At 43.2% G+C, this 26030-nt stretch overlaps 2 protein-coding genes and 1 long non-coding RNA gene across 3 annotated transcripts; all 3 read left to right on the top strand.

Moving 5' to 3' along the window:
• The first annotated feature begins 6670 nt into the window (after nucleotides 1–6670).
• On the top strand, nucleotides 6671–9089 carry LOC121175607 (transmembrane protein 94-like). The gene is made up of 5 exons (XM_041029416.1): nucleotides 6671–6948; nucleotides 7090–7402; nucleotides 8500–8673; nucleotides 8800–8902; nucleotides 9068–9089. The coding sequence occupies exons 2-5, from the start codon at nucleotides 7099–7101 to the stop codon at nucleotides 9087–9089; spliced, it is 603 nt and encodes a 200-aa protein (XP_040885350.1). The 5' UTR covers nucleotides 6671–6948; nucleotides 7090–7098.
• A 96-nt stretch (nucleotides 9090–9185) lies between these two features.
• On the top strand, nucleotides 9186–10505 carry LOC121201059. Its single transcript, XR_005896581.1, has 4 exons — nucleotides 9186–9236; nucleotides 9424–9523; nucleotides 9815–9923; nucleotides 10390–10505. It is a non-coding gene; the product is annotated as an uncharacterized LOC121201059 (long non-coding RNA).
• An 11-nt stretch (nucleotides 10506–10516) lies between these two features.
• Nucleotides 10517–25378, top strand: LOC121175606 (transmembrane protein 94-like). Its single transcript, XM_041029415.1, has 7 exons — nucleotides 10517–10579; nucleotides 10670–10747; nucleotides 10924–11009; nucleotides 11100–11181; nucleotides 11560–11705; nucleotides 24825–24898; nucleotides 25311–25378. The coding sequence occupies exons 1-7, from the start codon at nucleotides 10559–10561 to the stop codon at nucleotides 25376–25378; spliced, it is 555 nt and encodes a 184-aa protein (XP_040885349.1). The 5' UTR covers nucleotides 10517–10558.
• The last annotated feature ends 652 nt before the right edge of the window (nucleotides 25379–26030 follow it).

Below are 26030 nucleotides of genomic sequence, written 5' to 3'. Positions count from 1 at the left end.
GAGTGCCATCCTGCTGAAGAATTTGCCCTCTCTTGTGATTTGGAATGTGATGGGCAGCAAGAATTTCTTGATAGTTCAGGCTGTTGATGTTGCCATCCACTCTGCAGATCTCTTGCACACCCTTACTGGATGTAATCCCAAACCATGATTTTTCCTCCACCAAACTTGACTGTTTTCTGGTTGAATCTTGGGTCCATGTGGGTTCCATCAGATCTTCTGCAGTATTTGCAGCTATTGGGATGCAGTTAAAGGATAATTCATCAGAAAAATCAACTTTCTGCCACTTTTCCACTGTCCATCCTTTCTGCAAGGTATATGACTTTTCTTTGTTTACAGCCATCTGTGAGGACTGCCAGAGAGTAAATGTAGTTGTAATAATTTGAGTTTTAGGTCAATTTTTAGACAAATAGTTGATATGTAGATGAAACAGTGCAGGCTGTGCTGTGTGGATGTCAGATTCTCAGGCTTTAAACTGTGAGGTGTTAGATGCACCACTTAGACTTGATAGACTTTTAAAAACTCTGTCCTTTTCTTGTTTAAACAGACCAAACCTATGTTAGAGAGCTGTATGTTTTGGCTGTTGGCCTGTGGTGTCTGGGTGCCATAGTGTAAGAGTTTAAACTGTGAGGTGTTGGATGCAATAGTAAGACTTATAGGTAACCATTAGCTGTACCACTTTGACTTTAGACATGAATTAAATAAGTAGATGTGTGTAATAGTTGGCTTTATATGTCTGACTTGTTTGGTATGACCACATGTATGTTAGAGTTTGGCACTGTGACTTTTAGACTGTGGTGTGTGGACGCCAGGCTGAGTTTAAACCCAGATGTGATAGAGTGACAGATGTTCAGTGTTTTTACACATATCCATTAATGTCTCTCTCTTTCCAGCTGTATGTGGCTGAGTGGGGCTCTGGCTTGGATGAGGCCATATCCAGGGTGGAGCTCAGGTACGCCCCCTGCTGAATGTGGAAGTGTAGCAGAATGTTTCAAATAGGTTTGACTGTTTGTACCTGGATCTGATGTAGAGTGTGTTTGTCCTGTGCAGGATGGAGGAGCTGATCCAGAGGACCATGAGAAACAAGGTGAGAGAGAGCATGTTGGTCAGTGTTTCTACAGATATGCATGCATTCATTTCTCTGAGTGTGTCTGAGTGTGTGAGCATACACAACACATACAGCTGTTACGTGCCTGGATGGCCCGTGTGCTTTTTTTTCCTCTTTCTCCTCCCCTGCCCTGCTTCACAGTGTTCCAGGTGCAGATTGCCTTTTTCCTCTGGTGGCATCAGGCAGTAGAGTAAGTGTGGTGGGTGTTTGTGGACAGGTGAGTTTGGGGGACCCTGTACATTTAGCAGCATGTAGGAATTATTGTTGTATAAACACACTAGGGTTATTGGTTGGTGCCACCCCCCTGTATTTTGTTCTCTTTATCTTTTTAGCGAGCTCAGCCAGGTCTTTTGTTTCCTTTGTTTTCTCAGGTAGTCAGTAATCTAGGCCTGGTTTTATTGGAACTTTTTTGGTTTTGTTTGGCACAACCACTGGTCCACATCTCCCCCACTTTTTCCATTTTGTTCCATTTTGATGTTTTCAAATAAACTAACTGTAATGATGCCACCTACACTGACTCTGTTCATTTGCTTTGGTTGCTTGTGTTACAGACCTGAAATCCCGAGCTTCCACCAACTAAGGTTGGAACACAAGTGGGGTCTCCTCAGGGATACTTTTTCCCAGGGTCAATATAAACCAACCAAAGAATTTTGAAGAGTCCTTGTAGTTTCTGTCCAGAAAACTAGTCTTAAAAAGCAAATTCAAAACACAATAGTGGAAAAACTTGCTGAGTTGAAGGTTCTGCTTGTTCCTATTAACCCTGTTTCAGCTGAGTTAGGGGAGGAAGTTGTTGGTCCAAGTGTTTCCTCTCTTTCTGATGGTAAAAGGGAACAGGCTGTACATGATACACCCCGAGGTGCTAGGATTGAGAGTGAAGCTGTTCCAGCCACTTTTCCTCGCTTTGACCCTTTTTCCCCAGGGTCGTCTGGCTCCAGTTCAGATGCAAGGATCAAGGTCACAATCGCTCGTCTCCAGCTGGAAGCACAGGAAAAGGAGAGGGTACGTAGAGCGGATTATGACCTTAGACTACAAGTTTGCAAGTTGGAGATAGAGGCTGAAAAAGAGATTAAGTTACGCCAGCTTGAATTGGAGGCCATGAAAATTTCTTCTGTACAGATTTCACAAGGGTCTGACAATTCTGTATCTCCACTGGTCCTGACAAAGCCAAGCTTTGATGTGAGTAGGAATATATCCTTGGTGCCCACATTTTGGGAGGCGGAGGTTGACTCCTGTTTTACAGCATTTGAGAGGATTGCTACAGCACTAAAGTGGTCTGAGGAGATGTGGCCTGTCCTGCTTCATTGCAAGCTCATAGGTAAGGCACAGGAGGTTGTGTCTTCCTTGTCGTGAACAGATAACTTGTGTTATAATGTGCTTAAAGAATCCATACTGCGTGCTTATGAGCTGGTGATAAAATGTGTTTTTATCTTCTGTCCCAGACAAAGTTCCTATGTCACGCCCAGCGGGGTCTAGTTCTGGTCACCCTCCTGTTGAAAAGGTTGAAAAGGCTAGGGGTCCATGGTCACCTCCCCGTGTACATCCTGAGTGCTTCTACTGTCAGAAAAAAGCTCACTTGATAGCTGATTGCCTATCACTAAAGCATAAACAACCCTCTAATCTCCAACAGCATGAGGCTGTCGGACGTCCACGTCCAGACATCAGTTGAGGACAACAAGCCTGACCCCTGTTTTAAGCCTTTCATTTCTGAGGGCTTTGTTTCATTAAGTGGGGATCCAAAAGATCAGCAGCCAGTAAAAATCCTGACACACAGGTGGATCCCAGTCCATTATCCGTGAAGGCATTTTATCTTTGTCACCTATGTCATATTGTGGCTTGAGTGCAGCTGTTCAGGGTGTGGGGATGAAATTTGTCTCTGCTCCATTGCATAATATACATCTTCAGTCTCCTCTGGTCAGTGGGCTCTTTAAAGTTGCAGTCCTTCCAGCTTTACCAGTAAAAGGGATTGACTTTATTTTGTGGAATGATTTAGCTGGGGGTAAGGTTGTGCCTGATTGATTCAAGCCCAGGGACAGACATTGCCCAAGAATACCCTGAGATCTTCCCAGCATGTGTGGTTACCAGGGCCCCATCGAGGAATAATGACCTTGACCCGTCTGATTCTTTCCTAGTCACAGGGCAGTCCCCTGACAGCCACTTTACTGAGGCTGAGAGCCAGCCTGATCAGTCAGTGTCACCTCTCTCCACCTGAAAAGAGTTTATTTCAGCCCAAAACACTGATATAACTCTCTCAAAATGTCTCTCTTCTGTTGTTGAGCAGGAAGAGGCTCAGTAAAAGGAAGTGGCTTACCTTCTTGACGGTGGCTTGTTGATGCGTCGCTGGGCTGGTGAGGACTGGAGCGTGACCTACCAGGTGGTTGTGCCTACAGTCTACCATACACAGGTACTCTCTTTAGCTCATGACCACTCTTGGTCAGGACACATGGGCATTACAAAAACTTATCACAGAGTCCTTAAACATTTCTTTTGGCCAGGACTCAAGTCTGATGTTGTTAACTATTGTCGTTCCTGCCATGTATACCAGGTTGTTGGCAAACCAAACCAGGTGATCCCCCTGCTCCCTTGCATCCCATTCCAGTGACAGGTGAGCTGTTTGATAAAGTCCTCACTGATTGTGTGGGTCCACTGCCAAAAACTAAAGCTGGGAATCAACCATTATGTGTGCCTCCACTATTGGAGGCATACATAATTTTTTTGTTTTTTTTTTGTTTTTTTTTTTGTTCCTTTGTGTTCAGCAGGTAGCTGCATCTGGCTGAGTGGGGCTCCAGCTTAGATGAGTCTTTTGAGGTTTTTGCTGCAGGTGGGCAGAGCTGATCCAGAGGACCCTTTGAGACCAGGTGCATGAAGGCCACATTGTGCAGTGTTTCTACCAGTATGCATGCATCCATGACTGAGTGAGAGAATGTTTGTATTAAAATCAGAAAGAAGGAAGTGCCTGCTTTTGTCTTTAATGCACTTTAGATGGGACTTAGATTAGTTGGGGGAGCACTGGGGTCCAACTAGGTTTAGAGTAGGGGTGTGCCCGATTCATAGATTAATCGTGACGCGACACTTGACGATTCAGAATCGATTCATAAATGTTCAAAAATCGATTCTTTTAATAACGGAAGGAAAATGCAGCGGTCGGAACGAAAAAAAAGTAGCGCGTGCCCCCCGGACATATTATAGGGCCCTATGATTTGCGCGATCACTGAATCGCGGAATTGGATTAAAATCTATGAATATATTAAATCTGAATCTATTTTTAACGCGGAATTTGACATAATTTGAGTGCAATGCTGTTTTCGTGTGGAAGAGGAACGTGTGTCAGGGGAAAACTGCACGGAGGGAAGCAAATCTGGGTGGCACAACAGACTAAGCCCCTCCCCCTTCAAAACAATTCAAGCATGGCGAAGCGGCTGCCTACGGCTCTGTGTTCGTCGGCGAAAAAACTGCGAAACTCGACGCGAACTGCTCGGCTCTGTACTGAGGGGTTAGCGTCGAGTGTTGCTTATTCTGTCAACACTGTTGACTGGAAACGTAAGAATACGCGCAGTGACCGGATAGTGTCCAAAATCCTTATGAGAAACAATCTGACTGACATTCACATACAATAAGATTTAAAAGGATTACTTTCTGGACATGTAAATCAAGATATCAGATTGTAATAGAAGTGGAAATATTGTCAATTTCCTTTCCCTCTTTTTTCTTTTCTTTTTTAACAGATATTTTTTTCCTGTACATGTTCATAATAAAATAATCAAATCAGAATCATGTCAGTACAGCCACACAATATATATTTTTAGTATTATTATTATTGTTTTTAGAGGGATAAACGTGTTTTACTTCAATGAATAGATATGTAAAAATATACATTATTTTACAAGTAACTGAGAAACAAAGAAGGAAAAAAAGATTAATCGAGATGCATCGATAATCGGGGAATAATCGAATCGTAGCACTGTGAATCGTAATCGAATCGTGAGGTGACTGAGATGGCACACCCCTAGTTTAGAGTGTATGTTTGCTATTTCCAGGCTGTTGCACCAGTGTTGGTATGTGGAAGCACATTATGCAGTTGGGATCCGGACAGAACTGTATATGTGTGGAAGCCCATCAGCAGGTAGTGTTGGAAGCACAGGCTGTGTTGTGTAGTTTAGTGTTGTCAGGCTTAGTTGTGGGTATTTGTCACTATATGGATGGCACTGGGGTCAGTGTGGGTTTAGTGTGTGTGAGACATAGTTGCTGCTTGATGGAGAATAAAACTTATGCATGCATTAATGTCTCCTTCTTTCTTTCTGTGTGCAGCTGCTTGTGGCTGAGTGGCCATCCAACTTTGAGGCCATGGGCAATGTGGAGCTCAGGTAAGGCCCCTGCTGCAGCTGGAAGTCAAGCAAAATATTACAAGTTTAAGAACTGACTTGATTAGTATCCAAAACCAATGTCTTTGTGTTTTTCAGCAGGAGGGAGGAGCTGAGTGAGAGGACCATTTGAGACCAGGTGAGCAAGAGCCACATTGTAGTGTTTCTACACTTATGCATGCACTAATTTTAGTCCGTGTGTGTTGTAGGTCTATGTGAGGTGGAGCCAGTGAAGGTGCTGCTGGTGAGGATAGAGCGCCATCGTGTGGGAGTGAGGGACACACTGCAATTGTTCGTGTGTTGTCAGAGCTCTTTGTGGTAAGTGGATTCAAAAAAAAGAAAATCAAGGACTGATTCAAAGGTGGTTTGTGTGCTGATGCTTCCTGTTTGTGTTTCTCTTGCAGGATGGCAGAGCTTATTTGGAGGGTCATGAGAGACCAGGTGAGACGTTGCATGTTGGTTAACATTGTTTAGTGTTTCTACACATGCATGCATTCATTTCTGTGTGTGTGTGTGAGAGAGAGAGAGTGCTAGGGTGAGTGATGGAAGTGCAGGTCTGTTTTTTTTTACATTTTAATTATTGTCACTTTATTTATGACCAATGACTTATGACTAATAGGTATGAATTTTATGCATTTATTTATTCAGACATGTTTATCCTCTCTAGTATATTGTATTAAGCGGCTCTCTTGCTTACTATATATATCTGAGTGTGTATATGCACTCATTTATGCAGGAGATGCTACGTTGTGTGTGGAGACACCTGGTTGGCGTCTTAAAGGGAGAGTCTCAGACACTGTGCTACACTTCCAGCCTTTTACACACTCTACCATTGACTGGTGTAGCCCACGGCAACATTTGGGCCATAAAAAGCCAGAAACCCTCATTATGCCCATAGACATGGAAACCATTTTATAGACTTGTTGCTGAGTGGACAGTATGTGTCTAATTTGCAGATATTGTGTGTGTATGTGTAGGTGCTGTGTTGTGTGGACAAACAGGGTATCCTGTCGTGGCCTAACCCCAGTCCAGAGACCGTGCTGTTCTTCAGCGGACGGGTCGAACCACCTCACAACAGCCAGGATGATCTCAGAGACGACCTGTCCGTCAACTCCTACTGCCGAATGGAGACGGATGACGACAGGGATGAGTTGTGTGTTTGTGTTTTCTCTGGCACCTTTTAGCCTCACCAGCAGCCCCAATTCACCACCTGATAAGGCACAGTGTTGTATCCACTCCTGACTAACTGTGACTGCTGTACAGGCCCAGGAGGGGCAGGCTCTGCTCTGTCTACCGGCAGAGTCCTCCACCCAGCTGGGGGAGGGGCCCGAGCCGAGCGAGACCTCACACGACAGCATTCGCTCATCTGACACGGCCCGGCTTCGGCGTTCCTGCCAGCCCGCACACAGTCGCACCAAACACCACTCTGGATCCAACGTGAGCTTCAGCCACGACACTGAGGGAGGCGAGGACGAGCAGGCCCAGGTAAAGCTTAGACCTGAAACTGTACCAGCCGTTGTGAAAATAGGAAACATGCTATTGATTCAGTAAGCTGATATAACTTTACTATTCCTGCTATGTTGTGATGGGTTGGTCTTTTCATTTCTGCCCCTTATTTGTCTCCAGGACTTTGCAATGGGCTGCCCAGAGGCGGAGGCAGAGGACTTTGTGTGTGACTACCACCTGGAGATGCTGAGCCTGTCACAGGACCAGCAGAACCCAACCAGCATCCAGTTTGATCATCTCTCCTGGCAGTGCCACCTGCCCTCCCTCAAGCCACTGGGCCTCAACATCATGCTGAACCTCTGCAACGCCAGCGTCACCCAGCAGCTCTGCCGCTTCTCTGACCACCTGTCCAACCTGGCTCTGCAGGAGAGCCACGGCTCTGTACTGCCTGTCTACGTACCCTGGGGGCTCTGTGAGCTCTCCAGGCTCATAGGTGAGCTTGGAATGATGGTGCTGCTTTGACATCTGGTTGGTTTAGAGCCACCTGTTAATACCATGACCTGGTTTGTCTCATAGTTTGGCTTTTTGTTAGGTCATGTGAAAACACAGTGATCAGAGGTTCAGAGGATTTTCTTCAGTGGTAAAAGCTGATCTGGCTTTCATCCCACTCAGCATGAACTCCAGATTACATTTTACCCCAGAATAAAGTCCTGGCATAGATTAAATTTCCGAGCACTGTGAGAAGATCTATTTCTCACATGGTCTTCATGATAAATTAAGGCTACAAACAAGTTGCTGCTATGTTGGATTGATGGACTGGAGTGGGAGTAATGCACCTCGCTGAACTGAGAGTGAACCATAATTAAAAAATGGCCCTCAAGGGCCCTTCCTATAGAGAGCTGCGAATTCCTGAGTTCCTGCTCAAATCCAGTTTGCTGTCCAAGTGGACACCCAGGTTTTTGTTCTCCTGTACCACCTCCACCATCTGTCCCCTAATGAAAAGAGGAGTAGCAGGAGTCCTGGGTCTCCTGAAGTCCTCCACCAGCTGCTTTGTTTTGCTGATGCTGAGCTGCAGGTGGTTCAGCTCACACCAGTCCACAAAACCAGCCACCGCCCTCTGGTGACACATCCTCCCCCCTGATGCATCCAGCAGCTGCAGAGATCTGAGAGCTTCTGTAGGTGGCAGGTCAGAATTCCGTACCTGAAGTCAGGGACAGGGTAAAGGGGACAGGACAGTCCCCTGTGGAGCTCCCGTCAGCAGTGGCTGCAAGCAGCAGGTTGTAGCAATCACAATCATAGGTTTAAACAGCTGAGACTCAGCGTCTGTCCCACTCCTCACCAGATGATGGCAGTGATGTGCAGAGTTGTTGTTGGCCAGTAAAGACATTCATCCATTTCCCAATGTTTAGGTGTTTCACTGTAGGCAGAGGCTCCGGGTTGGTGTGAAACATCATTTAAACTGATCATCAGTATCAGATGATGTGCTGTTTGTGGGAAGAAAGAGAAGTTTTCAGAACCAAATTAGATGATGTCTTATTATCTATTACCCTCATCTTTTCCTTTGTGTGTCTGTTTGTGTTTGTGTGTCAGGATTCACTCCCGGTGCAAGGGAGCTGTTCAAACAGGAGAACCACTTGGCTCTGTACCAGCTGCCATCTGGAGAGAAAACCAAGGAGTTAACCTCCCGCCACCTTCATTACTTCACCAAACGCCAGCCTCCCATGTCCCACCTCATCTCTCTGCTCGTACGAGACTCCTCCTCCAGTAAGTCTATACACACTTCAGTCAACCTGTGTTGTTCCACTGCTCGTTAAAAAAAAAAAGGTGTTTGTGTATTTTCATGTCTGCTAATGTTATTCTCACTGTCTTTCTCTAACCTCTCTGTTGTAGATAACATCCAGATGCTGTCACATGGCTCGGCTGACCTCATCCTGGAAGCCTGCACTGACTTCTGGAATGGAACTGATATCTACCCCCTGTCGGGCTCAGACAGGTGCCGTCACACTGATCGCTCTTCTGTGGCTGTAAATCTTGAGTCAGACACAAGTATCAAAGTTTCATAAGCACAGCACAGGTGATATCATCCATATCTACACTCAGCTGCCACTTTATTATCCATGAAGCTCATCATGTTCAGGTTTTCTTCAAACTGTTTTAGAGACGTTGCTTCAACGTTCTGATCATTTTGGAGGCTGCAGTTTGTGATGCTGTTGAACTGTACAGTATATACAGAGGTGTTTCTGTTATTTAACCTGCCCTCACTGATATCAATAGATTTCCAGCCCACAGACAGTGATGTGCCCAGCTTCCTGGAGGACTGCAACAGGGTAACAATACCTTTTATTAAAACCACTCAAGCTACAATGGAGAAATATCAGTATCTGTTTTTCATGCAGCTGTATAATACAGACAGATTCCTCTGTCTTATGCTTTGGTAACCAGCAGGAAATTGTGCTTTGTTTTGAAATTATTTTACATTAGTCTGAATCATTTTCTCTCCCTGCCCTTTGTCAGGCCAAGCTACCTCGTGGGATCCACCAGGTCCGTCCTCATCTGAAGAACATTGATAATGTGCCTCTTTTGGTGCCACTCTTCACTGACTGCACCCCTGACAGTGAGTATTCTTTATGTGTTTTATAGAATGAATCACTCTCCTTATGGGTAATTCCACTTTTTTGGAAAACTTTTTCATCTTACTTTTTAAAGATGTCCTCTGACTCCATTGTCTTCCTCTGCTCCTCAAGGGTGAAACAGATTCTAATAAGGAAAAGCGATGATTAATAACCAACGAGGCTTATTTCAAGGAAAGAATGAAAGATCTGTGTCACTGTCTGTGTCTTCGATATACTCAGTGTTTGCTTTAGAGTACTGTAGACATTTACTTACAGTGGAGTTCTCTTCACAGCCATGTGTGAGATGATGAAGATCATGCAGGAGAACAGGGAGGTTACATGCTGTCTGGGAAGCTCCGCCAATTTCCGCAACAGCCGCCTGTTCCTACAGAGTGACATCAGGTATACACTCATTAATGAAGTACATCCTGTTTTTTCAAATTTGAAAATCAATGTTAATGAGACTAGATTTTCATTTTTATCACAATTAAAAGCAGTAAATGTTGAATTCTGAAGCAATATTTCTGCTATTAAAAAATGAAAACTCATAGTAATACTATCTAGCCATGCAGAGAGTTGTAGTCTTGTTTGTCAGGGTTCAGGGATACCTGTCACTGAGATTCCTACATCCATCCCAAAACTTATTGTCCAGTACAAATGCAATCCCTTTCACCTCCATTGTACTAGATGGAGACAGATACCTCACTACTAGAGGTAAATGGGAAAATATTTTCTAGTTTGTGTGTACTGACCCTTTAACAGCTTGCCATAGTCCAGCAACATTGTTTTGACTGATTATACAATAATTATGTAACAAACTACTTCTCATTCTCAGTCCACATGATTTTTCATCGTCCTCTCTCCACAGCATCGCTCTGGACCCTCTGTACCCGTCTCAGTGTTCGTGGGAGACATTTGGCTATGCCACCGGAGGAGGCTTCAACGGAGACGCTGAGGGTCTGTCTCCTCTGAGGCTCTCAGGACAGCTGAACAGTCTGGGCTGCTCTGTCACCTTCCACCAAGGAGAGAGCGTCAGCATGGTCAAGCTCATAGAGCAGGTTGGACACACACACACACACAGATACACTAAGTCAGAACGAGACACTTATATATGAATTCATTTGCTTTTTTGGGTGAATCTTTTCCAGGCGCGACACACGACCTATGGCATCCGCAAATGCTTCCTCTTCCTGCTGCAGTGTCAGCTCAGTCTGGTCATCATCCAGGTGAGAGAGCACTTCACAAACTCAGAGCATGTGGATTTATATGGATTTATATGTACAAATACATTTCTCTGTGTGTATCATTGCTAACAGGCTAAAAGGCTAAAGACCTAATTAATATTGTGATGTACATTTCTGAATAAATAAATGAAGGAAGTGCTTCTGGTGTTTGTCCGTAGTTCTTAGCCTGTCTGGCTCAGCTTCCTCCTCCAATGAACACCACTGACATCCTCTGGCTGTCCTGCTTCAGCTGCCCACTTCTAAGGTACACGCATAATAAAACACTGTGAACTGACAACACTGTGTTATTTCACTGTGTTTATACATTATAGTAATGGTCCATTTGTGTTCTCAGTGTGTCACTTCTGGGGAAGCCTCCAGACACTTCAGTCATGGCAGTTGCCACAGGGAAGAACCTAGATACCATTCCAAGAAAGGTGGGATCCTGCCTCTCAGATCTTCCACATCTACTGAACCTAGAAGCCTCACTTACTGGATTATTACTGCTAAAGCTTAGACAAACATTTATATAATATTAATTAGTAGCATTTAGTGTACATACTGTGTAGTGATATAGTGGAAACTTCTTCCAGTCAAATGAAGTCTCTAGAAAAATATTCCAGGAGAAAACTTTCATAAAAGCAGTAATGATAATGATAAATACCACAGACAACAAACAGCTGCTCTTTCTGCACCTTGTGTATTTACTGCATCTACACTTGGGGCCATTGATCAAACATGAATGACTAGTTATGTATACATGTACTTCTGTGTGCTTTTTAATCTCCTTTAAACTGTTACTCCTCTTTGACCAGACCCAGAACTACTTCCTTGGCTGTTTCCTGTTGAAGTTTGCTCTGACAGTGTGTGCCTACCTGTTGGTCTTTGGGTTTACACTGCAGGAGGTCTGCCTAAGCAGAGGCAACAACACCACCATCACCTGCCACATACTCACAGCCAGGTAAAGAGAAGCACTGTCTCTAACTGTCCCACTGTCCTAAGTACACCAGCTGTACCAGCTGTGAGAACAGACACACTAGAATCGATGAGCTGATGAATAAAGTAACAGTTTTCCTGTGTGACTGCAGCTCTTCAGACGAGGCTCCTCAGTGGTTCAGTGAGCTGTCTAATGGCCTGCTGCTGACTCAGAAGGTCATGGCAGGGTTCCTCGTCTTACACACAGGTAGGAACTCTCTCTGTCATATTGAATACTGTACTGTAAGCTGTGGTCAAGCTTACTCGTGTCTTTTTATATGAGCCTCTGTGGAGAAAGAGTCCGTTCAGCAATACCTGGTGGTGTCTCACTGTACCTGTGGTGTAAGTTAGCACATCATTTGTATGCTCTATGGTTCATCTGTGCTTAAGCCAGTTTAGCTCTTACATCCTCAACTGTCCTGCTGTAACTGTAAGAGATTTTAATTTAGAACTCTGTGTCAGATATCACCCACTGCAGCACCACACAGAGTCGCTAAGTAGAAAGTTCTAGAGTGATCATCAGAAGAAAGACATCTTCATGTAGCTTGTTTCACAGTTCAGTGACTGACTAATAAAAGTGAAATCAAGTGAGCTCTTCCTACTGAGAGCTCACTCTGTGTGTATGTGTGGAACAAAAACATACCTGGAGATTTTGCTGAGTAGTTGTGATGGGAACGACCATGGGAGAGACCACGTGGGCAAAGGGGGAATGTGTGCTGCTGTTAATTCATCATGGTACACACGTGCTTTTTCAACTTTTGCACAGGACTTTTGCAGGAAATGCATCATTTGTGCAGCCAACAATACATCAGGGGCTCTTCATATGCCACCTGCTGGTCATCCACCTCCTGACAAACCCTTTGAACATTTAATGATGGATTTCATTGAACTAACACCAAGTGAAGGGAAAAGACACTGTCTTGTAATTGTTGACATGTTCAGCAAATGGGTTGAAGTTTTCCCCTCTTCCAAACAGGATGCTGGAGCTGTGGCTAAAGCACTGCTAACTGAAATTATTCCTAGGTGGGGAATTCCTTCAGTCATCAGCAGTGACAATGGACCAGGTTTTGTCAACCAAGCCCTGAAAGAAGTGTCAGACTATCTTGGGTTTGACAGACGTCATCATTGTTCATATCATCCAGTAGGTCCAGTTAGGCGCCCTCCCCTTACCACAGGTGCATGTGATGATGCTATGTTGAGATACTGTGCCAACTTGTCTACAACCTTATCAGCATTACATTCACAGGTGAAAAGTGCCCTGCCATCTGCAGCCACAGCAGTCCTCCACAACTTACAGCCTGGAGATTGGGTTCTCATCAAAGACCACAGACGCCGTCACTGGAAACCAAGGTGTTTCCAGGGCCAGGTTCTGCTGACCACTGAGACAGCTGGAAAGGTTGCAGAGAAGGCCACATGGGTACACGCCAGCCACTGCAAACGGGTTCCTGAACCAAAGGCCGACAGCCAGCCACCAGAGAATCAAAGCAAAGGAGGCCACATAAATTCTTTAGACCCAGAATAATGGTCTAGGGAAAACTGACTCATCCAGACGGTGAGGAAGACAACTGGGGTGCACGCCGTGCGCTGCCCCTAACCTGCAGCTGCGGTGGTCTGCAATATAAGAGTGAGGGGTGAAAGAGCGCCCTCCTCCACCAGTAGCATGCCAAGCTCCAACCAAGTGACTACAGAGTAAAGCTCTGTGTCACCAACAAGAGCAACAATGTAAGGTCTATTGATAGGTCAGTCACACACCAGATGGCCTCTCTGGCTGAGACTTGTGATGATGATGATATTGATGTTTTGACTGTTTGTATTTTTCCCAGCTTGCTATCAACCTAAGGACGTCTGTGTCCTACAAAAACAGCTAAATGCATATTTTAACATTTATCAGCTAATGATGTGTTTACTTAAACCCAAAGGAATGTAGTCACTGATCATATGATCAATTTGTATATACTTTGGTGTGGCCATTTTATGGCCAAAGGGGGAATTGTAATGCCAATTTATCATATAACCATATACTCTTTTATCAAGTATTCGTATATTCTCATGAACTCGTATATTCAATTCTGGGTGAAGTACATATAACATGACCTGTAGTGGCCTAATGTACTTTGTTTACTGTACTTTGTGAAGACACCTGTTATGTCTCCGGTGCCTCCGAGCACAACTTATCTCTATTTTTTGACCTTCAGATTATTTTGTCTCCCTGCCATCCTTGCCATGCTGGTATGTGAGAAACAGGCATAAGTACTCTTGTAACTTGTAACCTGGGGTCAGACCTCTGTAGCATTTGATGCTGCGTGAGCTCTGTCCTTTCTGCACAAATGGATTACTCTGTAAACCTTATTTTATAATAAAGCATCAAAAGACAATAACTGTCTAAAGAATTCTATTTCACTTCTCCAAAGGAGGAAAGTATTTTACCACCACATATACGTTGGATTTCCGACTGTGATTGGTTCACACAGTTAACGTGGACCCTCAGCAGCAGACGTCTGTATCACTGTTTTTTCAATCAGACCAGCCGTCTGTGTGGTGCTGTCATTATTTCAGATGGACATGAATTGAACATTGCTCCTGTGTACATGTGGGTTGGTGGTATTTCTTGGTAGTGCATTCATTTAGAACTAAATACCAGCTGTTTTTACACATATGGAAAGTCATTGTTGTCAGTGCTGGATTAGCCTTGTGGGGCAAAAATGAGCCTTGGGGCCCCAAGTGATTCATTTTATTTATTTCCAAAAAATGTTTTACATCCCAATATATAACCTCATTGAAATATAAAATTATATATATATTGTAATGTTATTCTTTTTTTTTTTTTTAACTTTTATTACGCTAGCATCAAATGACGTTCACATATTACATGTCGTAAGTTTACCTGAGGTTTTAAAATATTTCCCCCCGAAAAGAAATAATTGTCACTGTGGATTTTCTCCATATCACTCACAGCTGTTTCTAAACAAACCTGTAGTCCATCAAGTGATCGACACAATGAACCTGGAGCATTTGGGGGACGCTGAAGTTCTGAGGTCTGTCCAGCCTGGACTGTTTTCTCTATTGTTTTTGCTGGGGATTTGGAGGGTCTAAGCTCTGTGGATTTCACAACTAAAAACAAACTCTTCATTGATATTTTACAGGGTGATTCCAGGGTTCAGCATTTCCCCAGCAGAATTTAATCTCTGGTACTGTGGAGGTTTTGGAACTAAATCCAAATGCTTGTTGCAACATTCAAATTTACAGACAATATAAGTGAATGGTTAACTCCATGTATTTTTATTTTTTTAATTTTTAATTTATTTATTTTTTTAACGGTTTGTGGTGGGGAGACTTGGACTTCTGACCTCAGCCCTGTTTAGCCTGTGTGCTGGCTTTTGTGTGTGTGTGTGTGTGTGTGTGTGTGTGTGCGTGCGTGTGCCTGCTTCAGTTATTCCACGGCTACAAACGCTCTCTACAGTCACACCTTTAAAGTGGGGCTGTACGTGAATAGGTACTATTAGATTTTCTGGTTTTACAGCACTGAAGTACTCATGATCACTTTGTGGCTGAAACTACTGAAGATGGTTGTTAGACAAACATTACAATGCAAGAGAGCATTTCTCATTTCATTTTTTCTTTGCCCTGTTTTCTTCTTTATCGGTTTACATCATGACAAACATATGTGCTATGCTGCATGAAGAAGACCCAGGTGAATGCTCTGTCTTAATCAGTGTACTTGTTATCTATAGTTCTACTGTTTTATTCATTACACAGCATGGATACTTCACACTGTGTGTTAAAGCATGTGCCTCTGGTACAGCCTGCAGAGTCCATGCTAACATCCTGATAACATTACCATGCATAGGCTCGGAGCTGATGCCTCGTTAATTGTCACTTGATTTGTATGGTGGGCTGTTGGCTGATGGACTGTGATATAGCTGTTCACAAGATACAAGAAATGTATATAAGTGTAAGTGTCTATGTTCAGGACTTTTGACAAATTTGTTTGTGTATTGATTATGTCATGTTAATAAATATGTTCTTTTATTTACAGTCCTGCTCAAAGTTATTGGCACTGCTGAATTTTAAGTAGAGTTTAGAATAGCTTCAGAAATAAATGGAAATCAAGCAGTTTTGTAGAATCACAATATTTAATAAAATGTCCAGAGTTATTGAACAACAACAAAAATGCTTCCATATAGTGAAATCAAATTTACATACATAAAACATATGATGGACATAATTATTGGCATCCATTTGTTTTCATCTTCTTTTTCACAACCAAACCAAAATGTCTTTGGAACCTCACAGATTATTTTAGCCACGGCTAAACAAGGCCTTTCTTCTACAGAAATCTCTGCACGAATTTCACTAGAAAGCAGGACCAGAAGAGGATTTTCTGCAAGAAATATCTGAAAACTTTGTGCTGCAGTTTAATGGGACTGCCCGACACGCATTTGGAGTTGGAGGTGGTGAAAGCCATAGCTGAGGTTTGAACCTCGTCGTGCTACAGATGTCATTTTATGCCCATTCATTGCTACTGCAAGGAATCACTGGTATCCTTATTGGTGCGAGCGTGTTCAGTCTGATTGGATGTTGTATTATTCCCTGCATTAGAAGTGTCACTGATTGGATTCCTCCTCTTTATGATGATGATGTTTAGGTTTTGAGTGTTTGTATTTTCCCCCAGCTTGCTATCAACCTAAGGACGTCTGTGTCCTACAAAAACAGCTAAATGCATATTTTCACATATATCAGCGAATGATGTGTCTACTTAAACCTAAAGGAATGTAGTCACTGATCATATGATCAATTTGTATACTTTAGTGTGACGGACAGTTACTGCCTAAAGAATTTTATTTCACTTCTCATCAGGAAGAAAGTATATTTCCACCACACTTACATACATGTCGTCTGTGATAAAGGATATGAGAAAGCTTTGTAGATTCCAACAAAAGGGTTTTATTAAAGCTCAAGGTCTTAGATACATCACACTAAAACAGCATTTGTTTCTCAACAGCAGCCGTCCAGATTTTCAAGAAAAGATCACTCGCATAATAATTTTAACACAGTGTAGACTCCATCATTTTGTTCTGTCTTGTATATTCAGGCAGTAGTGTGGCCTTTTGGGCCAAAAGGGAGAAGCCTGCACCTTCAGAACTGAGCTTTTCCACCGGCGCTTCATGTTTGACATGTGGTCTGGCAGGAGCCAATCACCGCTACGTTTGGTGCAGTTGTCCAATCACCTCCTTGTCCTGGCGGAGTTTATTTGCATTCATGACCTTACGCATCTGAATATAATCGATCAGCTCTTCACGCAGATAAGAAGAGGAGCGTGTTCGTAATACGTGGTTGGTTGAAGTTTATATGATAATGTTTCAGTTTATATTACAAATATCAAAACTCTGTGACTCTACAATATCAACATACAGAGACAAAAGGGTCCGTGTATCTTCTGGGATTTTAATTTTCCTTCAAACGCTGATATTTAAAAAAATAAAATAAAGTGCTTATTTGATTTTCGTTTTAAAATACAAAAAACATTTTACTTTTTTGTGGGTCTTAAGGGAATCCTCGAAATTGAAAAATAACTTAGATTTTCTTTCTCTACTTAGCGTAACAAAATACAAAATCACAAAGAAGCAGAAACAAAGGACCGTTTTCTCGTGCCCACAGACCGGATGTTGTCATTGTTTTCTTCTTCTTTTGTTTAACGGAGACCTGCTGCTGCTACCGGCTGCAGGATTTTCGCCACCTACTGTTCTTTATTTATAATAATCTCGCGTTTGGGCGAACGGCAGAATCCAGCGGCCAGGAAGAAGGAGATAGCCTGGTTCCTGTCAGAGCGGCGCGCCCAACCAAAATGTCCCTGGAACCTTACAGCCAGATTATTTTAGCCACGGCTAAACAAGGCCTTTCTTCTACAGAAATCTTTGCACGAATTTAACAAGAAAGCGGGACCAGAAGAGGATTTTCTGCAAGAAATATCTGAAAAGTTTGTGCTGCAGTTTAATGGGACTGCCCGACACGCATTTGGAGTTGGAGGTGGTGAAAAGTCGTAGCTGAGGTTTGAACCTCGTCGTGCTACAGATGTCATTTTATGCCCATTCATCACTACTGCAAGGAATCACTGGTATCCTTATTGGTGCGAGCGTGTTCAGTCTGATTGGATGTTGTATTATTCCCTGCATTAGAAGTGTCATTGTAAGGTCTATAGGTCAATCACACACCAGATGGCCTCTCTGGCTGAGACTTGTCTTCTGTCAGATGTTGAAAACCCAACTGATTTATTTACTGATTGGATTCCTCCTCTTTATGATGATGATGATGATGATGATGATGTTTAGGTTTTGAGTTTTTGTATTTTCCCCCAGCTTGCTATCAACCTAAGGATGTCTGTGTCCTACAAAAACAGCTAAATGCATATTTTCACATATATCAGCTAATGATGTGTCTGATGTACTCACTGATCATATGATCAATTTGTATTCTTTAGTGTGACAGTTACTGTTTAGTTGTGGACTGGTCTGGTCTAACATTTCATTTGTCCATGTTTTTTCTCTCTCCCACAGGATCCTACTCTTCACCCCTCCAACATCATGTAAATTAGCATATTGTATAGTTTTTACTGTTTTTGTATTTTGTGTACTGTTTTTTTGTAAGTTTACTTAATTTTTTCTTTAGATTGTGATTGTATGATGTCTTTTAATGAGACTTTATTTGTTTTGAGGTCTTTATTATGTGTGTAAAAGTCCAAATAAACTCTGTTGTGTTGCCTCTTTTGATATTTCTTAACTCTTTTGCAGACACATTTCCCAATAAGGACTGTTGAATGGATTTGACAGTTTTACTGTGCATGAACTGAAACAATAAGACATGCCTCATGAACCTTAAACACTAAGTAAAATCAAGTGAGCTCTTCCTACTGAGGAGCAAAAACATAACTGGAGATTTTGCTGAGTAGTTGTGATGGGAAGGCCACAGGTGTCACACACCTTTGAAAGAAATTTAAGTAGGGAGCTTTTGGTAAACTGTTGATACTACTTCATATTGTAACATGGTTATAATGACCATGTTGGAAGACAATTGACAGAAGATTCACTGGTTGACTTTGCTTTTGAACATACCTTATATAACATCTATATCTATCTATATCTATCTATACCTATATATCTATATATCTATCTATATCTATATCTATATATATATGTTTTTGTGTGTATGCATAAATCTGGCCAATAAAACTGATTCAGATTGAAGTCTTTAATGCATAAAGCCATGGAGTCAGACTGAAAGTGAACCCCTGGTAATCTGTGCTCATTCCAAACACCTGTTCTGTGTTGGACCCCCATTCAGACGTTACTGCTGCTTTATGAGGGCAGTCACCGCAGGTCCCTCCTACCACTTCACTCATTAGTCCCGTCCAATCAGAGTCCAGTTTGAGCCGCGCCAAAACTCAGTCGCACCTGTTGCCCCTGCGCTAATCAAACCCATGTGACCGGGGAGGAGAGGGCTCAGCCAATAGCAGGGCAGAATCTTATGTTGTGCAGCTTATAAGGCGTTGGGGTAACACTTGCTCGATTTTGCTGTGGAATACAGGATGCATCCGTGATGTTCTGTTTTGTTGAAGCTCTTTTTCTGGTTAGTGGAGCGAACTGAACTCGTTACCTGTAGACAGAAGAAGCCTGTGTGTTCATGTTTAGCAGGTTATTTGTTATTGTGCTTCCTGGTGCACAGTGAAAGCTGTGGCTGAGAGCAGAGAGACGATTCAGGCCTAGTGGAGCTGGAACTTCGGCGTGAGCCCGAGACAGGAGGTTCACTGTCCGGAGCAGTCCAGAGGAAAAATGGCGGACGTGGAGGCCAGGTAAGGCCCACGCAGAACATTTAAAATGCAGAGCTTGAGTTGATTTGTGACCAGAGGCTAATATGTTTGATTATGTGTGTGTGTTTCCGCAGGACGAACGAAGGTATTCAGCGGAGCAGCCGAGACCATTTGGGAGATCTAAGTGTTGAAGTGCAGGCTTGTGTCTTTAGCTCGGTTGAGATGGGCTTTGTAACCAGTATAGCCGCTTAGGAGTTTGGGACTGGCCAAGTGTTGGCAAGGCTTAGTTGTGGATGGATTCAGTGTGTGGAAGAAACTCGGCCTGCATAGGTTTGGAGCGCGCGTTTGCTTTTGCTGGGCCGTTGCGTCGGTGTTGTCGGTAGGTGGAAGCATATATGCAGTTGTGGTCTGGACATAATTGTGTATATATGGAAGCCTATTGGCAGATAGTAGTGATGGCTCCGGCAACAGCGATGCGTCGGCGCATGCGTCGAACTCAGTGCAAAACCCGTGTCGGTGCGCTTATCGTTTAAATAAAGTCACATGACTGATATAGGAACTGACACTGACGCGCAAAACTGTTTATAAAGAAGCGCATATGTTAACGGGATGCAGCTGCCAAAAGAATCTCTGATCTTTTGCGGTTCATTGTCAAATTAATCAACAATTATGGAGCAGCCTCAAGCCAAAAGAAAGGTTTCCACCGTGTGGGACCATTTTGATCTCATATCGGATCCTCATCTGTTCCGTGTGAGCGGGTGTTTTCTACAGCTGGAGAAGTTGTATCAACAAAGTGTAACAGACTGAATTTCAAAACGGTTTTTTTTTTAATAAAAATTTGTTAAAAAAAAGAAAATCCCAGTCCACAAGCATCCTCATTCACAACATGTTCACTTAGATTTTCATGTTATGATACATGTTCACATTATTTATTGACTGTATCTAAAAATATCAAAGATTTTAAATTTAAATGAAGATATGAAAAAATACAATATAAAATACAATGACTTAAATTATATTATTGTATATACTAGGTTATCAAATCAGTGTCATTTGAGTCTGTCAACTAGGTTGCCTGTAGGGATTTTTAAGGTCCAGCAGGTGTCAGTATTCAGTGACACAGGATCGACACAGTATCAATACAGTTTGACAATGTGTCATGACGCCTCATCTACCCATCACTAGCAGATAGTGTTGGCAGCATGGGTTGAGTTGCATGTCTTGTTGCCAGGCTTAATTGTGGGTAACTGTTGGTGTGGATGGCCTTGGGTTAGGTGTAGGGTGTGTGTTCAGCAGTGTGGATGAGGCCATGGCCAGGGTAGGCCCTCAGCTGCACCTTGAAGTGTTGCTGAATGTTGAAAATTCCAGGTTAAATATCCAAAGCCTGTGTGTGCATGTGCCTTCTCTGCAGGAAGGATGAGCTGCTCTAGAGAATCATCAGAGGGTAAGAGAAAGCACATAAGTCAACATTGCTCAGTGTTTCTACATTTAAACATGTATTTGTGTGTGGAGCCCAGGTACGCCCCCTGCTGCCTGTGGAAGTGTTGTAAGATGTTTTAACTTCCAGAGTTTGACTTGCCTAGCACCTGTGGCTAATGTTGAGTGTGTTTCTTTGTGTGTTGTGCAGGATTGAGGAGCTGCTGATCCAGAGAGTCATGAGGATGAATGTTGGCCAATACTGCTCAGTGTTTCTACACTGAAGGATTCATTTGTGTACACTCCCCAGCAACCGTGTGTGCCCATCAGCAGGTAGTGTTGGAAGCACAGGCTGTGTTGTGTAGTTTAGTGTTGTCAGGCTTAGTTGTGGCTATTTGTCACTATATGGATGGCACTGGGGTCAGTGTGGGTTTAGTGTGTGTGAGACATAGTTGCTGCTTGATGGAGAATAAAACTTATGCATGCATTAATGTCTCCTTCTTTCTTTCTGTGTGCGGCTGCTTCTGGCTGAGTGGCCATCCAACTTTGAGGCCATGGGCAATGTGGAGCTCAGGTAAGGCCCCTGCTGCAGCTGGAAGTCAAGCAAAATATTACACGTTCAAGGACTGACTTGATTAGTATCCAAAACCAATGTCTTTGTGTTTTTCAGCAGGAGGGAGGAGCTGAGTGAGAGAGAGAGAGAGTGCTAGGGTGAGTGTTGGAAGTGCAGGCCTGTCTTCAGCTCAGTTTAGATGGGCTTTGTTCTGTATCCAGGTGCATTGGAGTATGGGTCTGGCTGAGTATTGTCAGGGCTCAGTTGTGGATGGATTCAGTGAGTGTGAAAAGCATTGAGGTCGGTGTAGGTTTAGAGTCTTTGTGCTTGTGTCAGTGTCGTCTGTAGGTGGAAGCATATATAGGGTTTTATTTTTTCCCAAATTCCGTTTTATTTTTTCCCCAAATTCCGTTTTTTCCGTTTTAATTTTGGGGAATTATGTTTTTTCCATTATAGTTTTTGGGAATCTACCCAAAACAGTGTGTTTTTAATATAAATGACTAAAATGTACACAAGTTAAATAGAAATTAAGTTAAATTTATTGAGATGACGGACAAGTATGCTTTCAGACAGTGGGCGGCATTATCTGTGACCACTGCCCAGACATCATTCAGATCCAGACTATTGTTATGGAGGGAGGCTAGTATGGCTTGGGAGACTGTTGAGCAGTTGCATCTATCCATGAAGACAACATCCACAAGAAAGTATTATTTCAGCTCTATTTGGACACTATATGGTCACTGTGCGTATTCTTACTTTTCCAGTCAACGGAGTGTTGCCAGAATATGCAACACTCAACGCTAACCCCTCAGTACAGAGCCGAGCAGTTCGTGTCGAGTTTCGCAGTTTAAATCCTTCGGGAAGACAGAGCCGTAAGCAGCCGCTTCGCTATGCATACATGGGCTTTGTTCTGTATCCAGGTGCATTGGAGTTTGGGTCTGGCTGAGTATTGTCAGGGCTCAGTTGTGGATGGATTCAGTGTGTGTGAAAAGCATTGAGGTCGGTGTAGGTTTACAGTGTTTATGCTTCTGTCAGTGTCGTCTGTAGGTGGAAGCATATATGCAGTTGTGATCTGGACACAACTGTGTATATGTGAAAGCCTATGAGTGTGTAGCTCTGTGTTGTGTATGTGGCTGTGGGTAGTTGTGTATGTGGCTATGGGTAGTTGTCAATGTGTGGAGGTCGCATGGGTCAGTGTGTGTGTGTGTGTGTGTGTTAGATGTAGCTGGCTCTTGATGTAGAAGCTGCCAATAGTTGTGTATTGTTGATGGAGCTGTGTGGCTCGGTGTTTAGGTGCTGTGCTTGGGCCTGTAGGTGTGAGTCTGTGTGTGGCTGTGTTTAACAGGTTCTGGTGGAGTCGGGCTCCAATTGTGGCGTGGGTCTGCAGGCTTGTCTTGATGAAGATTGGCATGAAGGTCATGGAGGAGGTCACAGTCAAAGTGGAGCTCAGGTAGGCCTCCTGCTGCATCTGGAGGTTTTGCTAAATGTTTCAAAATGCAAGGTTAGACTTTCTTTCTCCCTGTGGCTCATGTTTACTTTCTTTGTGCAGGATGGAGCAGCTGATGGAGAGGACCACGAGAGACAAGGTAAGAGCAAGCATGTTGCTCAACATCGCTCAGTCTTTTTTTTTTTTTTTCTTTTTTTTAAACACTTAGGGGTTCATTTGTGTCTCACTGTCTCTGTTTCTGTCTTCAATTCAGATAGTGTTGGATCAGAGACAGTTGGTGTGTGTCCTGGGACATGAAGAGGAAGAATTGTATAGAGCTTTGTCTCCTGTTGGTGTTGCGGACGGTGTGTTTGCAAATAAAGGATTGATTTGTACCCAGTGGCAGTTGTCTGTTGGTTGTGCTTACTTTGTGATGTACACACTGATTTCAAGGCTGCATGGACCTTGGAGAATGTGTCATGTTTAAACTTGACTGGCTCCACACTTTAGGTTAACATTTCAATGTTAGGTTTAAGACTTTTAGTTAATTCTTTGTTTAAATGGTTAGAGTCATCTGTGAGGACTGTCAGAGAGTAAATGTAATTGTAACATTTTCAGTTGAAGGTAACAGAAAATTTTTAGACAAATAGTTAATATGTAGATGAAACAGCGCAGGCTGTGCTGTGTGGATGCCAGATTCTCAGGCTTTAAACTGTGAGGTGTTAGATGCACCACTTAGACTTGATAGAGTTTTAAAAACTCTGTCCTTTTCTTGTTTAAACAGACCAAACCTATGTTAGAGAGCTGTATGTTTTGGCTGTTGGCCTGTGGTGTCTGGGTGCCATCGTGTAAGAGTTTAAACTGTGAGCTGTTGGATGCAATAGTAAGACTTATAGGTAACCATTAGCTGTACCACTTTGACTTTAGACATGAATTAAATAAGTAGATGTGTGTGTAATAGTTGGCTTTATATGTCTGACTTGTTTGGTATGACCACATGTATGTTAGAGTTTGGCACTGTGACTTTTAGACTGTGGTGTGTGGACGCCAGGCTGAGTTCAAACCCAGATGTGACAGAGTGACAGATGTTCAGTGTTTTTACACATATCCATTAATGTCTCTCTCTTTCCAGGTGTATGTGGCTGAGTGGGGCTCCAACATCCAAGTTGGATGAGGCCATATCCAGGGTGGAGCTCAGGTACGCCCCCTGCTGAATGTGGAAGTGTAGCAGAATGTTTCAAATAGGTTTGACTGTTTGTACCTGGATCTGATGTAGAGTGTGTTTGTCCTGTGCAGGATGGAGGAGCTGATCCAGAGGACCATGAGAAACAAGGTGAGAGAGAGCATGTTGGTCAGTGTTTCTACAGATATGCATGCATTCATTTCTCTGTGTGTGTCTGAGTGTGTGAGCATACACAACACATACAGCTGTAATGTGCCTGGATGGCCTGTGTGTGTGTTTTTTTCCTCTTTCTCCTCCCCTGCCCTGCTTCACAGTGTTCCAGTGCAGATTGCCTTTTTCCTCTGGTGGCATCAGGCAGTAGAGTAAGTGTGGTGGGTGTTTGTGGACAGGTGAGTTTGGGGGACCCTGTACATTTAGCAGCATGTAGGAATTATTGTTGTATAAACACACTAGGGTTATTGGTTGGTGCCACCCCCCTGTATTTTGTTCTCTTTATCTTTTTAGCGAGCTCAGCCAGGTCTTTTGTTTCCTTTGTTTTCTCAGGTAGTCAGTAATCTAGGCCTGGTTTTATTGGAACTTTTTTGGTTTTGTTTGGCACAACCACTGGTCCACATCTCCCCCACTTTTTCCATTTTGTTCCATTTTGATGTTTTCAAATAAACTAACTGTAATGATGCCACCTACACTGACTCTGTTCATTTGCTTTGGTTGCTTGTGTTACAGACCTGAAATCCAGAGCTTCCACCAACTAAGGTTGGAACACAAGTGGGGTCTCCTCAGGGATACTTTTTCCCAGGGTCAGTACAAACCAACCAAAGAATTTTCAAGAGTCCTTGTAGTTTGGTATTTGTGTAAGAAGGATGTTTGACTTGCAGGACTTCATTGATAATCCTTGCATTGAAAAAGTTCATTCATGTGGTAAAGATGATTTGCTTTGTATAACAGCTCATTATGGCATCCCTGTCCAGAAAACTAGTCTTAAAAAGGAAATTCAAAACACAATAGTGGAAAAACTTGCTGAGTTGAAGGTTCTGCTTGTTCCTATTAACCCTGTTTCAGCTGAGTTAGGGGAGGAAGTTGTTGGTCCAAGTGTTTCCTCTCTTTCTGATGGTAAAAGGGAACAGGCTGTACATGATACACTCCGAGGTGCTAGGATTGAGAGTGAAGCTGTTCCAGCCACTTTTCCTCGCTTTGACCCTTTTTCCCCAGGGTCGTCTGGCTCCAGTTCAGATGCAAGGATCAAGGTCAGAATCGCTCGTCTCCAGCTGGAAGCATAGGAAAAGGAGAGGGTACGTAGAGCGGATTATGACCTTAGATTACAAGTTTGCAAGTTGGAGATAGAGGCTGAAAAAGAGATTAAGTTACGCCAGCTTGAATTGGAGGCCATGAAAATTTCTTCTGTACAGATTTCACAAGGGTCTGACAATTCTGTATCTCCACTGGTCCTGACAAAGCCAAGCTTTGATGTGAGTAGGAATATATCCTTGGTGCCCACATTTTGGGAGGCGGAGGTTGACTCCTGTTTTACAGCATTTGAGAGGATTGCTACAGCACTAAAGTGGCCTGAGGAGATGTGGCCTGTCCTGCTTCATTGCAAGCTCATAGGTAAGACACAGGAGGTTGTGTCTTCCTTGTCGTTAACAGATAGCTTGTGTTATAATGTGCTTAAAGAATCCATACTGCGTGCTTATGAGCTGGTGATAAAATGTGTTTTTATCTTCTCGCCCAGACAAAGTTCCTATGTCACGCCCAGCGGGGTCTAGTTCTGGTCTCCCTCCTGTTGAAAAGGTTGAAAAGGCTAGGGCTCCATGGTCACCTCCCCGTGTACATCCTGAGTGCTTCTACTGTCAGAAAAAAGCTCACTTGATAGCTGATTGCCTATCACTAAAGCATAAACAACCCTCTAATCTCCAACAGCATGAGGCTGTC

This window comes from Toxotes jaculatrix, chromosome 21 (assembly GCF_017976425.1).
Source record: "Toxotes jaculatrix isolate fToxJac2 chromosome 21, fToxJac2.pri, whole genome shotgun sequence".
Lineage (NCBI taxonomy): Eukaryota > Metazoa > Chordata > Actinopteri > Toxotidae > Toxotes > Toxotes jaculatrix.
This window is presented reverse-complemented; position numbering and strand designations above follow the sequence as displayed.

Excerpts from the sequence above, each read along its gene's own strand:
- LOC121175607 (XM_041029416.1), top strand. The coding sequence starts at position 7,099 with ATGGGCTGCCCAGAGGCGGAGGCAGAGGACTTTGTGTGTGACTACCAC. Across the intron at positions 7,403-8,499 it reads TGAGCTCTCCAGGCTCATAG|GATTCACTCCCGGTGCAAGG; the intron begins GTGAGCTTGGAA and ends TTTGTGTGTCAG. Across the intron at positions 8,903-9,067 it reads CCCCTGTCGGGCTCAGACAG|AGACGTTGCTTCAACGTTCT; the intron begins GTGCCGTCACAC and ends AAACTGTTTTAG.
- LOC121175606 (XM_041029415.1), top strand. The coding sequence starts at position 10,559 with ATGGTCAAGCTCATAGAGCAG. Across the intron at positions 10,580-10,669 it reads TGGTCAAGCTCATAGAGCAG|GCGCGACACACGACCTATGG; the intron begins GTTGGACACACA and ends AATCTTTTCCAG. Across the intron at positions 11,706-24,824 it reads TGCCACATACTCACAGCCAG|ACCTGAAATCCAGAGCTTCC; the intron begins GTAAAGAGAAGC and ends CTTGTGTTACAG.